General features: G+C 37.9%; 1 protein-coding gene across 1 annotated transcript in view; it reads right to left on the bottom strand.

Moving 5' to 3' along the window:
* Positions 1–25,084, bottom strand: part of EYS (eyes shut homolog) — a 723,820-nt gene that overhangs the window by 36,514 nt on the left and 662,222 nt on the right. The window contains exons 42-46 of the mRNA XM_053938438.1: positions 24,593–24,765; positions 12,692–12,874; positions 7,383–7,549; positions 7,044–7,188; positions 465–639 (exon numbers count right to left, since the gene is read on the bottom strand). Of these exons, the coding sequence (XP_053794413.1) occupies positions 465–639; positions 7,044–7,188; positions 7,383–7,549; positions 12,692–12,874; positions 24,593–24,765 (843 nt within the window). The remainder of the gene's footprint in view (positions 1–464; positions 640–7,043; positions 7,189–7,382; positions 7,550–12,691; positions 12,875–24,592; positions 24,766–25,084) is intronic.

Genomic DNA, 25,084 nt, shown 5'->3' with positions numbered 1-25,084 from the left:
CTTCCTTCCTTCCTTCCTTCCTTCCTTCCTTCCTTCCTTCCTTCCTTCCTTCCTTCCTTCCTTCCTTCCTTCCTTCCTTCCTTCCTTCCTTCCTTCCTTCCTTCCTTCCTTCCTTCCTTCCCTTCCTTCCTTCCTTCCTTCCTTCCTTCCTTCCTTCCTTCCTTCCCTTCCTTCCTTCCTTCCTTCCTTCCTTCCTTCCTTCCTTCCTCCCTCCCTCCCTCCCTCCCTCCCTCCCTCCCTTCCTCCCTCCCTTCCTTCCTCCCTCCCTCCCTCCCTTCCTCCCTTCCTTCCTCCCTCCCTCCCTCCCTTCCTTCCTTCCTCCTTCCTTCCTTCCTTCCTTCCTTCCTTCCTTCCTTCCTTCCTTCCTACACAATAAATTGCCATAGTTATTAGTCTAAGGACAATCTCTGCTGTGTCTAAACTCATATATATAAAAAAATATATATATATTTATATATACTTACTAAACAGTAGAGCCACTTTCTATGCACTTGCCTCCATTTCTGCATTTTATTAAACTGCATGGTGAATCTTTACATTGTCCAACACTGCGACCAGAATTGGGGTGTCCTTCTGGAGTTCCTGGTGATTTAAACCCTTGATCAAGGCTGGTGCGAACTTGAACATCAAAAATGCATCCTCAAAAGTAGAAAGAAAGAAAGAAAAGAAAGAAAGAAAGAAATTAAGTTTAAAAGAGATAGGAAAAGGCAAAACAAACCGAACAACACGACAGTGTCAACCCTCAGTGAATTGGTTCCTCTAGAATATCTTCAGTGAATGGGCAACCATACCATCTACAGGAGATAAAGGTAGGCCAGATACTTTCTGTTCAGACAAATGAGTGGATAATCAGAAGTCCTTCATTTAATGATGGGTAAAACAAAAGAAATAATTTCTGAAGGAATAGACAGAATATAAAGTCAGTGACAAGGTGCAATTTTGGGTTTACACACTCATGCTCTTACAGGAATGTGTCTATATCAGATAAAAACAGTCACAAATCCCAAAAAAGTATAAAACACTAAAAAAACAACCCACCAACCAACCAAAGCCCCAAAACCCAAGAAAAAAGAGAAGAATAGACAACAAGAAATCTGCTTAATATGAAATATAATAGAATCCAGATGGCATCAAATAATATAATGCAAGCAAGGAATATGGACTTGAATTTCCATAGGCTGAAAAGGACCCCTTCAGGTAATGACTCAAATTCTTTCCTTCTCAAGTGAATGCTTCAGTCCTTGGTACATGCAGGTCATGTCACACGTGACATTTTAAGGTCAATGTAGACTGCTTCTTCAGGCCCTTAATCTCAGAAAATAATTTTAAAAATTAACATATACTAGTAAGGTAAACATTTCCGGGCCTGTTACTTGGTCCTCTGGCCAAGTGACCTGGCATGGTCAGAATTTTATTTTCAAATTTTATTACTTTCAAGAGCAGTACATCTACATGCAGACTACCACTGGGAAATAATCCAAGGATTATTCTAAGTCCCTGAACACATTAAGAAATTGTTTAGGAAAACAATAATTGTCACAGACCAAATATTTGTCAGAGAATATTTTAATAATTTATTTGTAAAGATGATTGGGTGTCAGTGCCTGGATCTATGCTCTGATCTTTTTAATTTCATAATCCATTGGTATCCCAAGTGAAAGGAGGAGCTAAAGCTTCAGAGTGAAGCAGAGGTGTCCCCTACTTGCTACTTCCCAGCAGCTCCTGCTTAGTCTGTGAGCCTTCCAGGGACTGCCCCTTTGGAGAGTCTTTGCTCTTCCTGATGGTGTCACGGGATAGTCAGCCTTATGGGCCAGGCTGAAGTCACCAGTACTTCTGGATCATGTTTATGGCTCCATGTGCTTATGTCTGTACTGCAAAACTGAAAATGATGCCATATAATATATTTTTTGGATCAAATCCTAAGTGACCTTTCAAATTATACCTCAGTATCCAAGTGATGTATAGTCACATTTAAAGGTAGCCTTAAACATTTTTGAAATGCCATCCAGATCTACACATTAATATATATACAATTTCAAACTAAAAATCAGGTTTTAAACCACATTAGTTAAACCAGTACATAAATGTATCTGAAAATGCTCAGACCTTTCTAAACCTGATTTATAAAATTTAGCTGAGACACAGTGAATTCCTACAGTGCCTGAAATCACAAGAAGAGTTGGTATTCAGGAGTGCATACCAGAGGGTCTCTGCTTAATATTAGAAGCAGGGAAAGGATATGATATGGAGATTGCATGTAATCATTACACTGATTTTAAAAGCATCACTTAACATGAGTTTTTGCATGATTCACTGAAGTCACAAAAGAAGCAGACTTACATCTGAAAGACCCAATGAATGTACAATGTGATTTTTTTATAGTTACATAATTTTTTGAACAAAATATAAGTAAATCTTCAAGCAAGATAACTATTTTAACCAGTTTCATGATGTTATTGAAAGTAACTTTCATAGGCTATTTCCATATTTCATACATTCTGTAGCTCTGTCTATATTGAAAAACTGTTAATTCAGAAACTCTTAATAAATAATTTAAAAATAACCTAGTTTGATGATTATTTGCAATCTTTGTAATATTGCTTCTTTGCTTTTTACCAGGTTGTTTTTTTAGGTCGCCTTATGCTCGGTAAATCCTAACTAATGTTTCATCTCTTTATCAGTAGCAGATAAAGCATGTTCTGTTCTCCTGGGTCTTGCTGGAGTGCTAAGAAAAAGCAGCCCAGAGCTCTGTGTAAACAATGGAAAGCACAGTGAGTCCCCAAGGACTTGAAGGTCATCATGGAAAATAAACTGGCTTTTGTGTTGATGACTAGTTTGAGTGTACCAACCACAATTTAACTGTGCCATCTAGGTTAGGAACAGTTCTTAAGCACTAGAAAACAAAGCATGTAAAAGGTACAGGAGTGTTTTGGCCCGGCTAAGTTCAACTGAATCTTTTATTTAATGAGTCAGAGCAGCAATTTGAGCCTGTTGTTGCAAGCGCTATACAACCTTCTGCAGAGGGATCAGCTGATGAATGTGCCTTGTTTCTGACCTGAATTTCCTAGCTTTAACAGTTCTGGGCCCCTTTTAATGAGAGACTGCCAACTATTCTGAATAATGGAGAGGTTTCCTGACAAAGCCAAGTTTGCAAGAGGAACTCGAAGTTCCTGACTTTGTGAGTTAAACTTGGCATGATTCTGAACATCAGAGTTTCATGCACATAAACAGAAATCAGACACCAAGACTGTACACTCACAGATGGTATACTACATTTTTGTCTGCACTCTTCTGAATTGTGACTTCTTATAACACACCTAGACCTTTCTATTATTGACCTTTTCTACATCAATTTATTTTATTGCTTTCACCCCAGTCAAGCAGAGCTCATAAACCACTAAAGAGCCACTAACAATGGATTAAGTAAACTTGAGGGATTATCATAAAATATATTACTTCACTGCTCAGCTTCACTTTTTATTTATTTTTTCTGATATATCCTTATCACACAAAGAATTTTTCCTATAATTTCTTGCTAGGATCCCTTGCCCACTTGTAAGCACCTGGTGCTAATTTGAATAAAAAGTAGACAAAACAGGCATTTTCAAGATGTACTGAAAGTGCAGCAAGAGAACTGATAGAAATAAGAGAACTGATAAATATTTTGTATCTGAATGCAGTACTGAATTTACTGATTTCTTAAATCCTACCTATCCTTAAATGCTTTGCTCTTCCCCTGTCTTTCTTTGCTGTTTGTGAGTAATGGGGTGTTGGTCTAAGAGATGGCCCTGACAGTGACTACTCAAGTCTTCTCAGAGCTGTGACCCAAACACCTAGAGGTGCCTGTATGAATCATACAGCACTGACTAAAAGTCAGTTCAGAACTCACTTTCCTTCTGTGATATCGGTGGTGCAGGAACATAAAGATAAGTAGTCTTAACCCTGGCAGTAATGTAATGTATTCTAGCTTATTATGAGCTTAAACTTTGACTGAAAGGCTATATTTGTATCTATTTGAAACTCAACTGTGTTCTGGGTTTACTCTATTTTTAAAAAGTGACTGCAGTACCTGCAATTTTATTTACTTTGCAAAATCATTTATGTGAAGAGGTGGCTCTTTCAGCATGAAAGAGATTCTTCAACAGTTCAGCTTTGTGGTAAGAGTTTCTTTAACCTATTTACTCCTCCTTTTAATAGTATTTGCTGTCAAACAACAGATTACTTCTATAGCCACGCTTCATCCTGCTTAGGAACAGGACCACAGGAACAATCAGTTGCTCCTCTTTCTCTGCTCCTCACTTATTTCTAGATTCAAGCCCTGGCTCTCCATCAATTGGATCAATGGCTAGAGGCTGCATCCTGCAGTCATGGTAGCACAGAGCATGACACATCAGAACTCTTCTTCTTTTGTCGCCGACACCAGATTTCTCTCTGCCTCTTTCAGAGATGGAAGGGCTGGAAATTCAGCTGTAACTTCCGGCTTTTCCCAAATAATTCTCTGTCTCATTCTGTGTAGATGAGCCATAGTGCTAAGTTGTGCAGACCTTTGAACATGAGTCAGTTGGTTTTATGCTCCCTTTTCAGATTGTCCATTAATGACCAGGCTGAGTCTCTTTGGCCACAAGACTTTCAGCTGCCTAAACCTCACATTTGACTTTTTAGAGCATCAGCACTGTGCTCAGAAAACTCTCAAGGTCCCTTAATTACACTGTTATAGGAAATGAAAAGAAGATGAACACTTAAGTAAGCTATCCCATTTACAAAAAGCTCCTGTAAGACTCCAAGGAACCTCAAAGTCATATAAAGTGCAAAGAGCCTCAAAGTCCACAAGAACTTGGCTGCTTCATCTGAGCTCCACCTTTACCAGTTTCTTCAGCTTCTCATGGGGACTGAATGAAACTTTGCAAATTGCTTACAGTACCATCAAACATCCTTCAGCCTTTCAACAGAATCTCTAGGTGCTGATTTCCTAAATGAAAAATTCCACAACTTTTGATTATTAAATGACAATTTATTAAAAACATTTGTGTTCAGTTTCTTCCTCCTCTGTGGAAATTACTTGAACAAGTGCTAAAGGCATGCAGGTCAGGGAGGAAATGGTCTGAAACTGTAATTGTACAGAGTAAAAATCCTAAATTATTGCACACTGACACTGGGGACATTTAGTCTGCAGCAGTAAGGCTGGTCTCAATGTTTCTTCATCCAATAGTGATTTCTTACAAAAGGAGAGATACACTCTGGTATTAGAAGCAAAATGGTATTAATAAATCATGTCTTTAAAAGGAGCCAAGAGCAGGGTTCCAAAAGTCTCAGTGATTTAATCAACTATGTCCTAGATAAATTTATCTTGGCTGTCACTTCCAGAGTTTCTGTGAGATCCCTACAGCTGCAGTTTGGCTGAAGTAAAATAGTTCAAAATTTTGTTCTCTGTTAGTGGTATTGCAGTTCTCACTCTGGAAAAAAAAAATCTATGGAGATTTATTTCTTATCTTGAGAACTGGAACTGGGGAGATTTCTGAGCTAGAAGAAGAAATGAGATGCTGACTACGTAAGAAAACATTGGAAGAAATTGATCATAGGAAAGTGCAGATTCCTTGAAAGTCTATGCTCTGGAGAACAGAGACAAGCTGCTACTGGGAACAGGAGCATGGAATGAATTAGCAAATATAATAGTCTTAATACTGTAAATGCCAGGGACAAAACTGTTTATGGTACATGTTTCCCAAAATTTTGCAGTAATGCTTCTTTGTAATGAGCATGAAAAAATCAATAAATAGCATGGTAACTAATAGTACATGAACTTCATGGTTTTAAAAAATTATTCATACTGAATTTGTAGAAATTTGATCATTACAATACATTTGGAACATGAGGAACCTGGAAAACTCAAAATATTTGTGGTTAAAGTAAAGCACTAGAGATTCCTGTTAGTCACCTCTAACATTAGCATGTCTACAGAAATGCCAAAAGTACTTCAGAGATATTGACCCTATTAAAATAGTTGCACAGACATTATGTTTTATGATATGCCAATTTGCAAGGTGCTAAGAGGCTATGAAAGGTGTAACTATACAATCCATGCTTCCTGAAAAGACAGAGACAGATGAGATGTTCATTCATATGGCATTCTGAGTGAGAAGTTGACCATATGATATGAAATTGAATTTGAGGAAATCTCAGTGTAAGAACTAAAAGTGAAGTAATGGCTGGAAATAAAGCAGTTACATGCTTTTAATGGAAATGCAGTGTTTTAGTGTATGAAAGTGAGAATTGCTATGCTTGCATTTCATAACATACCCTCAGTTTCATAATTGAGACCTCAAACTCTGTTTTACTATTGCAAAATGTTTTCTTTTTATTTGAAAGGTTTTCCAGTGCTTAAAATGAATTGAAATTTTACCTTGCAAATATCAAGAACATTGTTTCTTTGGAAGTAAAGAACAAAAATAAAATGTTATGAACAAGTCCTTTGCTTCATTGCTGATCTGGTAGGAGTTGAAAACAGATTAATAAAGCTTCAAAATAATTTTTGAGGTAAAAATTATTATCTGCTTGATAAATACTTGCAAAAGGATTTAGCCAAGTCCTGTCTTGAGACCTAGATCATAATGCCAGGAAAAAAAAAAAGTCAGATTTCTTTCAGAAAGAAGTTTTCAGCATGAAAGCTATCACCCAAACTAGCACTGCCAGTCACAGTGGGAGAAGAACCTAAGGTACTTCAGAGAAAGGAATTCTTTCAAAGTGATACTGTAGAACAGGGATATATACAAAGAGATTACATGGCAAACATTACAGTGGAAAACTTCCATTTTAGCAGAAACAGAAAATATTAAAATTATTTAGCAAAGCCTCTTTTTTGCATTGTCTCAGTTATCTTAGCTTCTTAGTTATCATAGTGAAATAATGAAAAAGCCACAGGAATTCAGCCAAATTGATTCTAGTTTGTTTCCTGATGAGACAGAGATTGTTTCAGTTGCCTATGAAAGAAAGATATACAATCTGATGCATATATTAAAAGGAATTGAAAATGGTGCAATCTTTACCTTGAAAGCCATTCTTAAATCTGTGTCCCTTTGGTAGGAGTTCTGGAATATATTCACGATAGCCTCCTAAATAAAACTGACTGAAGACATTGAGTCCAACCAGCCTCCCAGGAGAAGTGACAGTTTTATTCTTCTGATCATCCACCTTTCAATGAAACATTAATACTTGTTAAAACAAAGGGATTTGCCTTTATTTAGGAATTCCTAGTGAAAAAAATCCTCCCAGCTTTATAGGGAAGCACAAAAAAATAAATTAAATTTTCCATGTAAAACGTGAAAAAGCACAGAGAACACTTTTATCTACGAGCTATCCTTTTTAAGGATGTCCTTCTTTTTTACCTTCAGCCAGCCTTTCTGGAGATTTCTGCCAAGATGGATGACATGAACATTGAGTGTCAGATCAAGTGGTTTGCTAATGATTGTTGCTGTGCCAGAACCTAGGTTGTAGCTATATACCACTCTCCCATTTCGGAGGCCTAACTCCAAGAAATCATCTCCATTCAGACCTGAAAAAACAAAAAAAAGATTAACTACTTGTTCCAGGATTTAGTGAACACCAGTGTGTAAAATGTACTCCAAATCCACAGAGAAATTAGCAGATTAGCAAAACTTTAGCCAGGAAGTTTATGAGTTTACTATATATTTCTAATAGTCTCTGTTTAACTTGTAATACTATTTTCAGTATTCTTGTGTATTTAAAATAGAAACTGTAGAGATTTTAAACATTTATAGGATTTTTGAGGGAAGATTTTTTCATACTACAGTTAAGTGAGTGATATCTACAAAACCTGTCAACAGTTCAACCCTGGGGGATTTAGCAGTAATTGCTGTTCCTTCCCCTCTGGAATATAAATAATTTTTCAAGTTCCTCCAAATTTAAAAAAACAAAAAAAAAAAAAAAAAAGAAAAAGTAGAAATTTCAAGTTGCCGATGAGAATAGGCCCTGCCTTAATCCTATTCCAGGATGCTTTCAGCTTTTCAGCTTTCATTATAGGTACTTCAAGAGCCTCAAAACCAGAGGACACCTGCTGCTCTGAGGCAAGGGGAGTAACAGGGACATGAATAGCTCTGAAGAAGCTCTAGCAGCTTCTATCAAGCTCCTTCAGCTGCCCTTGACTCAAGAGCACCTGGAGACTTTGATGCGCCTGCCCCTGATTAAGGCAGCTCTAGGATGTTCATTGATGGAATTTCCTTGGTCTGCCAAGTGCTTTAATTCTTTAAGCCTTCTTAACTTTCAGGTTAGAACTGACTGATTTTCCAGTTTACAGTAAATAATTTAATTTCTTTACATTTAGGCCTGCATACTATAAGTGTTGTGTGATTTTAGTAACTACAGTATGAAATCTCATTTGAAGGATTTTAAGTCTGCCACAAAGCCTGTGAGTAAGAGTTCAATTCCTGGAGCTATTGCTGGTCATTCAAATAAACACATTTTTACACTCTCATCTTTAAAGAGCATTCAGTCTCTCTTCTCATGCAAGCAAGGGAGGAACCACCATTGTTTAGAGAAAACCTGATCAACTTGTTTCTTTTTATCAAACCTAACCTTTCTTTGTTTATGGTAAAAGAACTAGGATACAAACAATGGTGAAAGTGAAGAATGTTCTCACTTGTGCCTTAGGATGTCCTGAACTGAAATTCAAAGTCATCCATTTCTTTTTACAACTCTCCTGTGAATTCAAGCAATTCAGTGCTCAATCTCATGCCTGTGCACTGTATCTTTTTTGATATTTTCTTCTGGTTTCATAAGGCTGTCTTGTTTTGTATATGTTTCAGGGAAGGTCTCTTCCTATTTGTTCCTTCAGAGTCACACAGTGGCCCTCATTTCAAATGTGTGTTTTGATGCCCCTGTTTCAAATGCATGTGAAATTTTCTTCATTTGCAAAAGATGAAGTAGGCTTTTCCCCAGGAAAAAATATGCTACTTATATTGTCCTCCCATTGAATCTCTGCACACAGCTGCTTCACGGCCAAAACTGACATATTCCCCTTATCTCCTATTCTGGAAATGAATCTGGGGTATACTGTGCTTTTTCTATACAGAAGTTTGTTTTTTTTTTCTATAGAGCTACTATTCTGATGAAATAGGAATCTATAGAAAAAGAAAAGTAAATTCTTATTCCAAAGAATATAAATCCACTGCCTCTGTAGAAAGTGTGCAGCTACATTCAGTTGTATAGAACACAAACACTATTCATTTTTTATTACAATGATTTGTTCATGATTTATCCATTACTGCATCAAATCCCATTGCTTTCAGTTACAATGGCATATTACAGTGAAGGACTTCCAAACTGAAAATAACAATTCTTTTCTAAAAACCTTTACTAAAGTTTCTATTTTCAGCTGTATCTACAATATACTTATGTCATTTGACTTGCAAAACTAGGGGAAGCACATTAAAGGCAAACTGTTATTTAAAAGGTTTTTTGATTTTTTAAAAATGCTCTTTCAGAATTAAAGTGTATTAAAGACATGCAACAGTGTCAGCACTCTACAAAATTGACTTGATAGTGAAGATAATCATAGACTCATAGACAGTTAAGAGGTTGTAGGGGCCCTAAAGATTATCCACTCCCAACACCCACTGCCATGGGCAGGGATACCATCAACTAGATTGAGTTGCTCAAGGTCTTAACCCTGGCCTTGAACTCTGTCAGGGTTGGGGCAGAATAAAATAATGTTAATAGTCTGCATAAATGAGACAGCTTTTAACTTTAGCTATGTATTGGGACAGAATTTTATAGTAACTCACAAGAGGTTAGCTATGAAATTGATGCCTGTGGTTTGGGCAGAGACAACAATAGAGGGGAATCAGGTAGGGTGCAGCAAGAGAATGTTAACTACAAGGAATGGGATGAAATAGAGAAAGGGGAAAATGCAAATTCAGTATTAGAAAGTACTTCCTTATTGGAAGATCACTGGCTGTGAAAACCCTCATGCTTCTCCTGTTGAGAGTGCTATTGTTCAATGCTCAGTAAATTGTTAAAACAAAAGCATCATCTTTGTGAAATAAGCAATATTCACTTCGTAAGAAACTGCTTTTTTTTGTTAAAATGTGGGGTGCTCAGTCTTCCCAACCATTTAAACTAAGGAGAAAAATCACAAATTATCAACAGCATTTTACCATTACCTCATTGTTCTGTGTTTGTTGAGTCTTGCCCTTGGCAGGTGCCCACCCATTGTTCGACATGGGGATGCAGAAACACCTGACTGCTGTACCACAGTGTTCACACACACACACAAATGATATGCAAAGTAATAACAAGCCAGGTTTCTGCCTGGCAACTGCATAATAAGCCCAGAATGCTAGTATTCTCATTAATAAAAATGACACCAGTAAGACTTTTTTAAAAACTCAGATCAGCCAAATATGACTCCAAGACCTACATACAGTGTACACCCTGCAGGCAGGCCTTTTTGAGACAAATTTTAGTGCAATTTATCTTTTATATTTGAGCAAATTTTTTTGGCGTGCTCCTTTGATTATTGTAACTGAAAAAGAATCAGATTATTTCATACCATTGGTGTTCTACTTTTCATATTTGTATTTTCTCCATCCTGAATAAAGACAGTTAATTAATTGGTATAATTTTTGTTTGGTTACATTTCCTACAATTGGAAATGTTTCAAACAGGTGTTTGAAATTCAGTTCCCAAGGCTGCAGAAACATGTCTGAATGTGGTGGTTCATTCTTGTCATTGAAAAGAACGTTCTAATGATTTCTTTGTGTTCATATTACAACAGAATTTCTTATAAAAATTTAATGATGCAGACATTTTCTTTTGAATGTTGCTTTCTGAATGATTAGATGGATAGGTTTTAGGTAATTTAAATTCCGTGCACCATTTCTGCTCAGCTACCCAAAAAAGAAAGACAATATTTCATCCATCCACAAAAATTAATAATAACAAGTGAAAGGAAAAGCTGCCTGAAAGTGAATGGTGACTGTCACAGGAATAAAATGTGGTATGATGAGAGTTCTACCTGGATGTAATTAAAATAATATGAATAGAGATCAGTTAGCAGGATCAACCAGGTTTGACCATGTCTTTTGCTGAAGTCTGGGAAAAAAAATAGCAATTTCTGATTTCCACACAGATAGAAGCAGAGCTAAGTTTTGGGTTTAAATCCATTCAGAGTGGTTAATACCAATTTGTGTTGGGCTAATTTGGGTAATCAACCTGATAAACTGAGTACCAGGGTCTTATGGCACACTAAAGTGGAGTTGATCAGCTGAGCTGCACTGGCTAAATTTGACAGGATGTTTGCAAATGAAAAGTAGCAGACTTAATTATATCATAGATAAACTGCAGAGCTGTTCTTCACTAACAAGTTTTAGTTGCCATTGCAATACATTAACAGTCTGACTCCTGCAAGTCTGACACAGGGAGAAAGGGGAAGAAGCCTCAGAGGGTATAGGAATTTAAGTAAAGAAATTTAATAGAAAGGAAGACCTAAGAAAATATCCAATGTATTAATATAGCAAATGAGGTATCCCCTGTATCCTACTGATGTGATATACTGCAATTGTTTTGTTAGATATATATGTAACTTCATAATGCCTCCCCAAAATTGATTTTTAATAATGCATTTTGGGAGCTCAGTATCTTAAACCAGCAAATAATAATTTCTTCCCTCCTGCATTCTTCTGAAGCATTAATTTTCCAATACTGTTCAGCATAAGTGTAGGGTAACTGTAGGTCAAGGGCCATATCTACAAAACTTATGTGATGTTCCAGATATGGTAAAAGATCTACTAAAGTAGTAGAGACTTCTACTATCACACCTAAATCACTTTCCTACTGTGATGGCTTTAGACCTAAGACACATCATCCAACCTCCCTCCTAGGCTTCAACAATCCCATAGGACAGCTCCAAACCCAAAAGTTAGGTCATGCTCCAATTGCAGAAATGATTAAAATAAAAATACGTTACTTATGAAGTATCTATGACCTATGACTGCTTTAAGTCTGCATCAAATTGCATAAAATTTTCTCAACTTTCATTAGTATTATGCTTAGAGTAATGCTGAGATGGACAGAACACAAGTAGTGTTACCTGTGCCATGCTGATGCCATGCAGCCTGCCACAGAGGGGTGCTGTGGAGAGATACCTTAAGTATTGTTAAAATCTTAGTACAAATATTCTAAGTAGATCTACATAACCTGCTTCTCAGCTGTGTTAATCAGACCAAGTTGAATGCCTTGCTACACAGACTTTAGCTCAATTTACTCATAATTAGCTTGGGCTAATTTGTATTGCGATATCTCAGGGTTGAGGGTCTCCTATTTTGTGCAAATAATACAGTGTTCAGTGATCAATAATGAAATTTATGTTAACAATTAAAAAAAGGGAACCTTGACCTTCTGGTTTCCATTTATTTTGTTCAGAAATACACTACCTCAGATTAACTGTTGACTTCACTTTCTGGAAGTAATTATATTCTTCCTTAATAAAAAGAAACATTTCTATAACCTGATAGATTACTCTGTCTTTACAAAACAATACAATTTTGAAGACACTCTTTTTCCCACTAATGACATTATATCTTAAATAGAATCAAGAAAAACTTGTGCATATTTATATCTTACTTGTTCAATAAGAATTTGAAAGCTTGTAAAAATAAGTGATACAAATGAAGCCTACCTTGGCCCTTCTGTCCAGTGAAAAAAATCAGATTATCTTGTAAAGCTGAATGGTGGTTTGCCAACCAAAATTTCAAGCGAAATTCATAGTAGAAGGTGATATTTGGGATTGTAGAATAAGCTAGGAATGAAGTATAGCCAAAGATATCTGTGCCACTGAAGCTTGGTTGAGTAATATTAATAGCTGGATTAAAAAAGAATAAATTCAGTGTTAGGGCAAAATGGTCAACACAGGCTTATTTTAAAAAATGAATTATTGGCAACTACTGCCATCTCCTGGACTCTAGGTAACATTGCTACAAGTAACAGTACACTAGTATTTAATCAAGACTCAGACAGACATAAGAAAATGCAAAACAAAATTTTCCTGTTAAAAGAAATGCCATCTCTGACAGGCATTTGAGTGAAAGTCAGTACAAGAATGTGCTGATGAGGTTATGGAATGATGATTCTTCAGAGGTAGAAGAAGTAAGAAAAAGAAGCATCATAAAAGTATGAATTTGCAGCACAGTGAATAGTACCTACATGAATTACAAATAAAATCAAATATATACATGTCTGTACAGAAAACAGAGTGCTGGTGCTGAGTACCCACATGGCTCCTAGGGGCTGGCACCCAGTAGCCAGACTGCTGTAGTCATTTCCTGGAGCTGATACTCAGAGATCACATAATGCTTGTAGTGGTTCACTAAAAACAGGAGAAAGAGGAATGACAGCTTAATCCTGAAAGACTGGGTCTGGGAGTAGATTTAAAAGATTCAAGCAGTTACCTCCAACCAATCTGCACACCAAACATGACTGGACACAGCTTTATTAATGAAGGTAGTGTGAGGGACTGGGGGAGGAAGGAATACAAATCTGCACCATGCACAAATGGGAAACTCTACTAAAGGATTATAATACTCTCCAAGTAAATCTATATTAGCCTAAGTACATCCAGGCGCCTAAATGCTTACAGCATGGGAGAAACAATAGCATGTAATTGTGAAAATGTCATCATCACCTCTAGAGTGTGGAATCTGTTTCTAAATTTGCAGCCTGAGAAAGCTGCCATATTGGCACTGACGTGGCAGGCATTGCCTTGGTACCTGCATCTGAGAAAAGGTACAGACACAGGCATGGCAAACTTTTTCTATCACAGACTTGGAATTTGCAGCAGTACAGAGTGTACTGTCCCATTAATTGAGCACTACTCCACCCATGTGGCACATTAGACCTTGCTCTTGATCTTAGATGGGAGCCAGGAAATTTCCATATGAAACAGTGGTTTCATCCTAATTAGGAAGACACCAGAAATTAGTCTGACTGAGCACAACCTGAAGCCTCAGACCTCTGTGAGTCATGGACTGAATTGGAGGCACAACACAACTTCCCCATATTTAAATCTGATGTTAGTTTCAATCAACCCATATTTCCTTAGATTACTTGAACATGACTGAAGAACTCTCAAATTCTGTATTTTTGCTACTTCAGGAAAATATGACACACAGACATCCCCATTGATGCAAAGTATTCTTCCTTTTTTTTTTTTTTCTTTTCTCCTCCTTCTTGTTTGTGTCTTTATGTTTATTTAATTAACCATAAAATATTTAAGAGATGAGAAGATTTTAAAATAAAGGAGTCATTTTTGTTTATTGTTTTCCTGCTTCAGTTTATAATGGGAAAAGCAAATTCTCTTATGTACCTTCACAGAGTCAGATAATTTGGTTTGCTGGCAAGAGTCTCTTCCTGACAAGTTATTCCCAACAGAGGATAACTCTTTATCCCCAGGATGAGATATGCCATTGTCTCAGCTGTTTCCTTGGAGCATTCTAAGTGGGGAGTTATTTTCTTGTCTTTGTACTTGCTCCTTCCAGTATTCCATATAAAGCTGGATTAAAGATTGACAAAAAGCCTCCAAAGCAAGAAAGCCACAGACCTGTTGGAACAAGTCCAGAGGAGGCCACTAAGTCCATCACAGGGCTGAGACACCTTTCCTATGAAGACATGGGAGTGTGAGAGAGCTGGGGTTGTTCAGCCTGGAGAAGAGATGGCTCTCCAGAGAAGAGATGGCTGCCTTGTAGCAGCCTTCCAGTACCCAAAGAGGACTTCCAAGAAAGTTGGAGAAGGACTGCATGAGCACCATATGGAGCTATACCTCCATCAGGCATGTAGTCCTGAAGGGGAATAATACTTTTTAAGGCAATAGGAGTCCCATGGGCACTTTTAATGGAAACCATGACACACTATTTTGGTTTCTTCACTGTACTGAAGAAGTTTCTCACACCTATTAGATTTCAGATGCAGTATCTAATTGACCACCCTATCCTTAGCAGGTCGGCACATGCAGGTAGGCACATGTTTGCAAATAGTCCTCCCTGTGCTGGTCTCTGGAGAGTAAAATGTATTTAGAAATATTAATTAGTAATGAGTCAAAAGCTTATATTTCTGGTTAACTCAATCTGTCTAGCTTGACAGCTATTCCTTATTTTATCTGAACAGCCACTTATAGATTTTATACCACGTTTTTAATCATGTTTCTTCTCTACACCAAATATTGTTTGTCAAGAGATCTTTATCCAATCACATAAAAAAGTGAAAGGTCATCAGTAAATGTGCATCAGTGTTTGAGATTTGTTTCATGCAATGACCTTCATTAATTTGATTTTAATGCAGATTAGTTTACCATACTCGTACATATTTGAAACTTAAAAATTGAAAGAAAAAGTAATAACCCTGTATGAAAAATACAGTGATTGGCAAAATCATGTGAAACAAAACAGCTCCACCTTTCTTTTTATTCTCTACCTTTTCATTATATAGCTATGGAGCCAAGACTGCAGAAAATTGCATAATCTTTTCCTTGGAACACAGTCCTTCTAAACAGTATTTGTAAAATGTTTGAGGCTGGCTGAATTAGTAGAGAGCACAGCTATCTTCATTGAGTTAGTTTTCTTTTCCAGTCTGGACATCATCCACACTGATTTCTACTCTTGCTCTTGCAGTACACAGTCTGAAGTGGTAAAGAACAGAGATGTGTCCCAACGACTTTGATTATGAGCCTTGCTTGAACACTCCAAATTAACACTGACTAAAATACACATTGCTCTGACATAGTACTGAAGTCTTTTATCAACTTTTTGTCCTTGATCTTGTCCTGTGTCTCTCTGTCAGTTCTATGTCATTTATCATTCTGCTTTTCTGCATTCCCGTTATTGAACAAGTAATAATGCATGATATGTCCCATTGACTCACAAACAAATGACAAATTATCCCATTATATAAATGTACCAATATGGTTGACTACTTACTTCCCTAATATTGTATATCTCATCAGAACTAAGCACAAAAAATGGGAGTTAGAAAAAAATCAACTATACTTTGAAAAAAAATCTTAACAAAGTGAAGAAATAGTGACAAAGAAAAAAGAAAATAAAGGTTTGGTTATCTTTGAATTTTCTGTTACAAGTTAAAATTAATGTTCCTTCAGCATTGACTAGCAATACATCTCAGACCACAGCTTTAGAGTACATTGCAAAAACCAAGACACATTAAAGGGGTAGAAAGAGATAAAGACTTCAGGCTACAGAACTGCCATCAGATTATACACTTTTTTTTATATTACCACTGACTAACTGAGAACAGTTACCAGCTTGGTATCTGGCTCCAAGATCAGCAGCCATATACAGTGTGGGATGAATAGTATAGAGTTCTCCTAAAGGTCTGTTCATATTTCATTGATTCACAGAATTGCAGAATCATCAAGGTTTGAAGAGGCCTTCACAATCATCCAGTCGAGCCAAAAACCTGGCACCACAATAATCACCATATCCCCAAGTATCACATCCAGATGCCTCTGAAATGCTCCCAGAGATGGTGACTCCACCACCTTCCTGGACAGCATATTTCAATGCCTAACCGCTCTTTCAATGATATTGTTTTGGTAATACCTAATCTGAATCTCCCAGAGTGCAATTTTTGGCCATTTCCTCTTGTCCTGCTGTTGAGGTGCGTCTTTAGGTTCATAAAAGTTAGATTTAGGTAGCTAATTTATGTTAGTTTAGAATGGTTTGTTCCTTGTAACCCCCCATTTCTTTCCCTCACAATTGGTTCAGTCCAAGTTGTTTACCCCAAAAGTTCCCGCCACTTGGCTCCCCGGTTAACTGTCAATCTCCTCACTCCTCCCTGCTCTTTCCTTGTTTGGTTCTGTCACTCAAAGTTGTCACCACCCTTCTAGTTGTCAATCCTGTAACCACTCCCAGTTTCTTCCAGAGGTTTCTGGGTCAGTCACCCCAGTTTTGCTCGTCCATTTGTTCTCTGGTTTTGTACCAACCCCTGTCACACTGTCATTGGTTATTATGATTTATGTAATCCCCTTGTACTTTACCCCTATAGGTTGAGACAGGTTTACACCCCTGTCTGCCCACCCCCTATTTAAGTTGCTGCAACATTGATTTTATTGTTATTCGTCCTTGCTCCCACCCCAAGAGAACCTTTGTTTCTGCCCCATCCAGGGAAATAAAGACTCTTTGGGCACGCAAACGATTGTCCATTCCTTCATCTCTTCTTTTCCTCCCAGCGTGTTTCAATTACCAAAGCTGTGTCACCCACATGGCAGCACTCAGCACTACCAGGGTGGCCGGAGCCATTCCCCTGGAGTGCCCACTCTTGTGGTGGCCCCTGGCCTTATACAAGCGGTGCAAGCTGGTGCACTTCATCCGCTCATGGCCGTGGCAGGTAGCTGCTGCATCCTGCCCCTTGAGACACGGCAGAAGAGACTGACCCCCACCTCACTACAGACTCCTTTCAGGTAGCTACAGAGCAATGAGGTTACCCCTGAGTCTTCTCCAGACTAAACATACACAGTTCCCTCAGCTGCCCCTCATAGGAACCGTTTTACAGAGCCTTCAGTAGCTTCACTGTTCTTTGGACATGCCCCTGACTCTCAGTGTCTTCTTTGGTGAGAGGCCCAGAACTGAATACAGCATTTGAGGTCTCACCAGTGCCAAATACAGGAGAGGAATCACAGCCCTGGGCCTGCTGGCCACATTACTGCTGATACAGGCCAGGATGGCATTGGCCTTCTTGGCCACCGGGGTGCATGCTGGCACATGTTCAGCTGCAACCTCAAATTCCTTTCATTTGAGCAGCTCTCAAGGCAGTCTTTCCTAAGTGATACACAGGGCTGTTGCAAAGACGAATTATTTGCAAAGACAATATTGAAAAAAGAGTTGAAATTACTACTAAGTGTTATATTAACAGTGTTCAAGCTGTAGTGGATTTACCCTGGCTGGACACCATATGCCCACCAAAGCAGCTAAGTCACTCCCCTCCTCAGATGGATGGAGAAAATAGAATGAGATTACCTGGCTTGCAATAAGGACAGGGAAAGATCACTCACCAGTGTAGCAGGGCGTCCTGCCCCTCGCCCCCAGCCCCCTCCAAACTTATCTGTTGTTACTTAACCCGCCAGGTAACTCAAGCAGGACAAGCTGTCTTGCAGTGAGTTATTTTGGCACCATGGAGTTAAGGCTAGTCTGGCATCTCCCAGCTGCCAATAAACATCTTACTGTTGAAGTGAGATTTGGGAAGAGAAGCCAGGTTTCTGACTGACAGACATCTCAATTTACAGCTATATAAGTCACATCAAGCTTTCATAAAGCAGAAACCTGTACGTTTTCTTGGAACTGTGTGGAGTTTCTCCCATGAGTAGGGATGCTTCATCGTTACTCCTCAGGAATTAAGGGAAGGAATCTGTGCACATTAATGTCATTTCAGTGGTAAATTACATTCGACTCCTAATTAATACTATGTATTTTGCTAGCTTTTATATAGTTATATCCCTTGATATAGTGCTCTGTTTTATGTTATGCTGCAATCCACTAGTAGTTCTTTAGGTTTATACTGTGTAGTAAGTAATTCTGATTAAGATCTTTCATCTCTTATCTCCTGTGTATTTAATAAACAATTCATTTTTATAAATAGATCTGTTTTGCCATCATTAGAACTTGTGGGCCAGAATAATTCCTTAAATTTAAGCTTCTGCTGAATTCTGAGGCTAAGGTAGGGCTTGTCTGTTCTCATCCCATGACAACCAGTTACTGTCATGTCATGGACAAAACAAGCTTGACTTGAGGAAAAAAATGTCAATTAAATGAGAGTAGGGTAATGAGAAATAAAACCAGTTCTTAAAAGATTTGCCCCCTCCCTCCCTTTCTTCTTGAGCTCAACTTCACTTCTGAATTCTCTACCTCCTCCTCCACAACTGACACAGGGTGATGGGGCATGGCAGTTGTGGATGAAGCCTCTGCCACTCCCTCCTCCTCAGTGAAAGAACTATTCATACTCTTCCCCTATTCCAGTATGGGGTTCCTCCCATGGGACACAGTCCTCCATGGACTTTTCCAGGATGAGTCCTTTCCATGGACTGCAGTTCTTCATAGCATGGGTTTCCCACAGGGTCACAAGTCGTACCATCAAACTGCTCCAGTGTGGGCTCTTCTCTTCATGGGTCCACAGGTCTTGCCAGACCCTGCTACAGCGCAGGCTTCCCATGGGGTCACAGCCTGGGATCCTCCATGGCCTGCAGGTGGATATCTTCTCCACTGTGAGCCTACACGGGCTGGACGGGGACAGCTGCCTCCACCACGGTCTTAACCATGGGCTGCAGGGTAACCTTGGCACGCAAACCCACTTTGTTCACTGGAAACTTGGGGAAGTCCAAGGAGGAAAAGATATGGGGTGCTAGAGCTGCAGGGTGGTGCAGTGCCAGCTGAGGGTTCAAGGTGGTAGTAAAATACTCCTGATGTGTGGAAGACTGTTGTATCACGAGTTAGTGATCTGCTTCATGGGTCATTCTGGTGTATGACTTTCCCTCCCACCTCCAGGACTTACGGATTCCTTTTATCTGTCTTGTGACATCAGTAACCATGGAGTCATCAGTTTTACTTTGGGAACTGAAATTTGAAATAATAAAAGTGACTTCACTGCTCAGAGATGAAACTATGATTCTGAAAAACTGCTAGTAGAGCAGGGACATTAATAGTGTATGAGTGTGCCTATATGTGTTTTTTACAACTTTTATGACATTCGTCATATTGGAGGCATGGGGGAAATTAAGGCCCAGTGAAAATAAAATAACCCAGAAAATAAATTCTCTTAAACAGTAAGAAGAGCAACCCTGCATATTTTTTAGCTCAGGAAATTCCCTTTGGGCATCTGCTGCCACCGAACTGCACAACTCAGTCTTCAGACCCAAACAACTCTGAAGGTGACATTGAGTGCCAAATATAGCTGCACAGACACAATTCGTTTTCAGGCTGATTTTCACTCTACAGAACTTGAAGCGAGTGACTATTCCCACTTTAACACTTTGAAATTAATTTTATACATGGGGGAATACATCCCACAAAAAACCTGCTGGAATTCTTGGGGCTGTGAAACATTACCATAAGTGTTGCTCAGAAATGTTTCAAAGAAGAACCTTACAGATTGCTGTGAATGACCCTTTCCCAGGGTATGTTTGCTAAATACAGTGTCACAGTTAGGACTCTGCTTCATGTTGTCTCATATGTGAACATATGTGAGACTAAACCACTGAAGTTTGGTCTAAAACACTGCAAATGACACAATTACTCATTTTAGCAATGCACAAGCCTTTGAAATCCTTCTCCCTTTAAATCTGCATTTGTATTTACAAAGTGCTTGCTCTTGATTCTTGGCTCAACAAAAGGCCTCATTTATGACCAAAATCTTCCCAGAAGAGCCCAATTTATTACCAACACCAGGTGTACATTTCTAGTCCTGGTGAGTGAACCATTCCTACTTCACTTGCATTTAGGAGGCCATTACCATCCTGCAGTACAATGATAGACTGATATTTACTATTTAAGAATTCTGCATCTTATATATCAAAATTTCTTGTACTCAGATATTTCAAGCATACTGGTCTTATATTTTACAGTCTGTATCAGTCTCCTGTACAAACCAGGAAATGCCTCCATTCTGTGCTTAGATAGAAGTGTAAACAAAAATAGGAAAAAAGAAAAATAAAGGCTGATTACAGGGATGGTAGCAATTTAACAACTCTACTCAACTCTGTGATAATAAACACTGGAGGAGGTTTATAGTCTGCAAAAAAAAAAAAAAAATGCAAGCAATATTTTGCTAATTTAAATGTGAAAGGAAATTTATCAGACTAAGGGTTTAAATGCTGGCTGCTTTCACACAAGCCTACTGAAAAGCCAGAGCTCAATAACTGCACTCAACTTAAATGATATAGATCCCTTTATCTGCAGCTTAAAGAAGCAAAGTCACTTGGGGGAATTAGTCAATCTGCCCATGTAGACATAGGCTCTATAGTCTCATAGTCTCTTTTCCAAAGTGTTGGGTATCGATGGTGTTCTCCTCTCCTTCCCGCCACCCTAACCCCCCAGCCCAGTTGGAAGTCACAGAAGCATTTAACTCTGCAAATCAGCAGTCAAGTCCCACCCCATCCCAGGGGCTACCAGCCCATCACAGCTCCATCTCCATAATCCCAGAGAAGCACAGAGCACAACAGCAGACAGGACCCAAAATAAGGATTCAGAGGAAGGAACACCTTGTCCAGATCCCTCCCAGGGCTGTCAGGATACCTTCAGCCCTAGTGTCAAGGTGTGACACACCCCATGATGAGTCAACAGTGGATCACCTTTTGGACAGAGGGGTGTAACTATCATGGGGTATGGGACGCATTTTGAGATGTAGGTGAAGAGCATAGCACAGGATTTACCGGGGTCTAAAAGAGAAAATTAGGTGATTTGGGGAGAAACAAGAGTACAGAGATAAAAAGGGCCAGGCACATGTAAATAGCTCAGAATGCTTGTTTGGCCATGTCCTCCACCTGATCAACGTGGCCTGTACTCTCTTCTGTTTTCTATTATCGTCCCCCCTCCCCTTGGCCCATTATGCCATAGCTGTGTAGGTTCTTGAGAGACATTTCAATGTATAATGGTCAACTTGCAGTCAAAATAACATAGTCATCTAATGATAAAAGCAAGAAAAATGTGTACTGAAAGATAATGCATCTAGTTATATATATTTGGAAAAATGGGCATGCTTTTGGAAGCTTTTATGGATGTCTGAAACAAGCATAGCATAACAAATAAACTCAGAACCACTGTTACCAGCCTGCTTAGACTGCAGTATGCTCCATCTGATTCAGAAATGTAGGAAAAGCTCTTGTTAGTCCTAGACCTTGTCTATTTTTCTATATTTATATAGGTTTGTCTAATGGAAGTTACAAGCTATCCTTACATTTTTGCCTCATTTGTCATCTTTACAATAGTCCAATGATTTTCTTCACTTTTTGAACATTATGCATTTCACATTAAATGATACATTTTTAACTTGTCACATCAAGCAATTTGGTTTTTCTTAATTTTTTTTTCTATTTCTTTTTTTTTTTTCATTTAATATTGACAATAGTTTTATAATAACTTTTCCTTACATATACTGCTGTTGCTCTTAGCATGACTTCCAACCGTTAACAGATGGCAATTGGAGCTCTGTATCTGTGGGCTCATTTATGGCTCTGCCCACATGTTTATTTATCCTTACTTTGTCTTTTGAAAATAATCTCTATTGGTAGGAGCAGCCAAGCTGGCATGAAATTGCAATTCTATTTGGTACATTAGTTATATTCATTTTATCAAATAATCACTGTGACATCTCACTTGTTCTGTGTTGATGAAGACCAACTATTATTTGATAAACATTTTGATAAACAGCTTTTCTTCAATGTTTCAGACACAAAGTAGCAAGAATTAGGTTGTTAATCTGAATAGTAGAGACAATATTATTGTGTATCTTAAACAAAAGATGATTCAATTAAAATCTGTGCTTCTTGCCTTTATTTTTTATGGACCATTTCTTTCTATTAAATTTATTATCTGGGACACACATTTTGTCAGAGTAAACAATTAAGCTTTCCTTCTGCTTCTAAAGTAATTTAAATTGTTCTATCATTTTAATTAGACAATCTATCATTATCTTCAAATATCTCCCAAAAGTATGGCTTTGATGCTGCTGGGGCTATCCATAATGATATATCCAGCCTCCACTGCATTGTGACTCTCTTTCTCCCTTCTTAGTTTCAGAAAAAGTGATAAAGGGGCCTCTTGCAACTCATTTTAAGACTTCTGTCTGTGCTCAGTTTATTTCTATTCCTTCTAAATTGTTAAAATACAGTTCAATAAAATATTTTTTCATATTTCAATAATAGTTTCTTATGTTGTCAGCTGATTATCTTAGATTTATGTCCTGCAAAGCTGAATGTTCTTTCTTGTCTTGCTTGATTATAGTGATGATCCAGTCAGTTTTCCCTTTCCACTCATTAAAATTAATTTTTTCTGTGCTTCCAAAGACTCCAGTTTTTTAGCCCAATCAAACGAATTAATTTCTGTACTTTCTCTCAATTTAGACTCTCAATTTTATGTAGTCTCTCAATTTAGAGACAATTAAATACAAAGATTTGCAGAAAAGCCTCATTGAACAGCTACAGGTAAAAAACATTAGATGATACTCAGTGTTGACAGATGTAAATTGGGGTGGATTACAGAAACAGTCCTAGCCTTAAATACAGGACAGTGGGCTGTGACCTCACCATCAGCTTTCAAAGGAAGAGGTGTTGGAAATTTTAATAAGCACTTTCATGAATATGCAGTGTACTCATAAAAAAAAAAACAGAATGGGAAACAGAAAGAAAACAGAAATAGATTAAGTAAGGGCAGAGAGTAAGACAGAAAAATGTCAGACACCACTGTATAAAGCAGAGGCACTATCACACCTTGAATATAGCACCTTGAATCAGCTCTGGAGCCTCCTTTTAAAGAGGATGCAGTGGAATTGAGAAGGAAAAAAGAAATGCAGCTTGGATGACTAGAGATGCAGCAAATGAAGTCCCAGTGTATTGCTAGTGTAAATTAGGAAAGGTTACCAAAAAATTATCATACATGTTTCATATACTCACTTCTATTTGCTATCAAGTATCATGGTTAGGTGAAAACAGATAAAACATAAGTGTTAATCTACTGAAATTTTTTGAAATAAAAATTTTAAATAAGACTGAAATATGTATATGATATGACAAAACTCAACCTGATCATTGTTTAATATTTATTTGAAAAAGCACTTCATGTGCACCACTAAATGAGCTTGGAACCAGTGATTATTTTCTATATGTAGGTTTTTCAATCATTACTTCTTGCTGCATTCACTGTTAGGGGAAAGAATACCTTGGATATTCACACACAGGAATTCCTGACCTAGAACAATCATTATAATCAATGCTCAAGGAATAAAAGTCTTCCTTTGACAAGGTTAGTCAAAGTGACCTATTTCTTCTGCTTTATTATTTTCCCTTCATCCTGTCTCCTGTTTCACAGAAAAGCACTTAGTAAATTTTAAATTATCCTTCTTTTTGACCTGAAAAATTAATCAAATTATGGTATATGGTGGTATTTTTACAATCCAGAAAGTATTTTTACACTGCTTTAAATATGCAAAATGTACAAAGTAATGTTCTGTAAGCAGACAAAATATCAAACTACAGGAGAAATCAATTTCTCCAAAGGAGCTCTCATTTGAATCTCTCAGTTTTTCTCCAGGTGATTTACTACAACATCAAGTGCTACCTGGTATTTCCCAGCTTCTCTGAGTAAACTCTCAGCTTCTTTGATCCCTCTGTCTACCTTTCTCTGGCTGAAACTTTAATGAAACAACACATGGGAAGGGTGATCAGCTTAGCCATTCTTTGTGTGTGATTGGATTCTGGGCTGTGTTTTTAGGTGGGGAGGTGGTGACTTTCAGTGTTTTACCTTCAAAACCTTTGACATGTTTCTTACCACAGCTTCTATGACCAATGCATGAAGAAAATGTTTCTTACCATCACTGCAAAGGATGCCAGCCCTTCCATATGGACACAAGCAAACAGCATCTCTCCTGGACTTTGGAAAACATGTAGCACCGTTTCCACACGGATTTTCATCACAAGTTGCAAACTGGCAGAGTTTTCCAGTGTAGAGTTTAGGGCATTCACAATACCAATTTTCTTCATCACTGACAAATTTAAAATAAAACAAACAAACAAACAAGTGTAAGTACCAAAATGCATTTAAAACAAGCAGAATAGGATTTACACCTAGAGAAAATCTGTGACATCTGACTTATGGTTGTCACAGATCTCTTCTTTTACTAGTGTTCCTGGCATTAGACATGACATAATGCCTTATTAAAACTTGAGATGACAGTTTATTTTGGGTTTAATTTTAAATTGTAACTTTTCTTTCTTTTGCTGATGAGATATGTGACTTTTCTAATGTCTCACAAGTTGTTTTGTGCTGCTTCTTTCATAGCATAGTCAAAATAACTGCTACAG

This window comes from Vidua chalybeata, chromosome 3, assembly GCF_026979565.1.
Source record: "Vidua chalybeata isolate OUT-0048 chromosome 3, bVidCha1 merged haplotype, whole genome shotgun sequence".
Lineage (NCBI taxonomy): Eukaryota > Metazoa > Chordata > Aves > Passeriformes > Viduidae > Vidua > Vidua chalybeata.
Note: the sequence above shows the minus strand (reverse complement) of the source record. Positions and strands in the feature narration are given on the sequence as shown.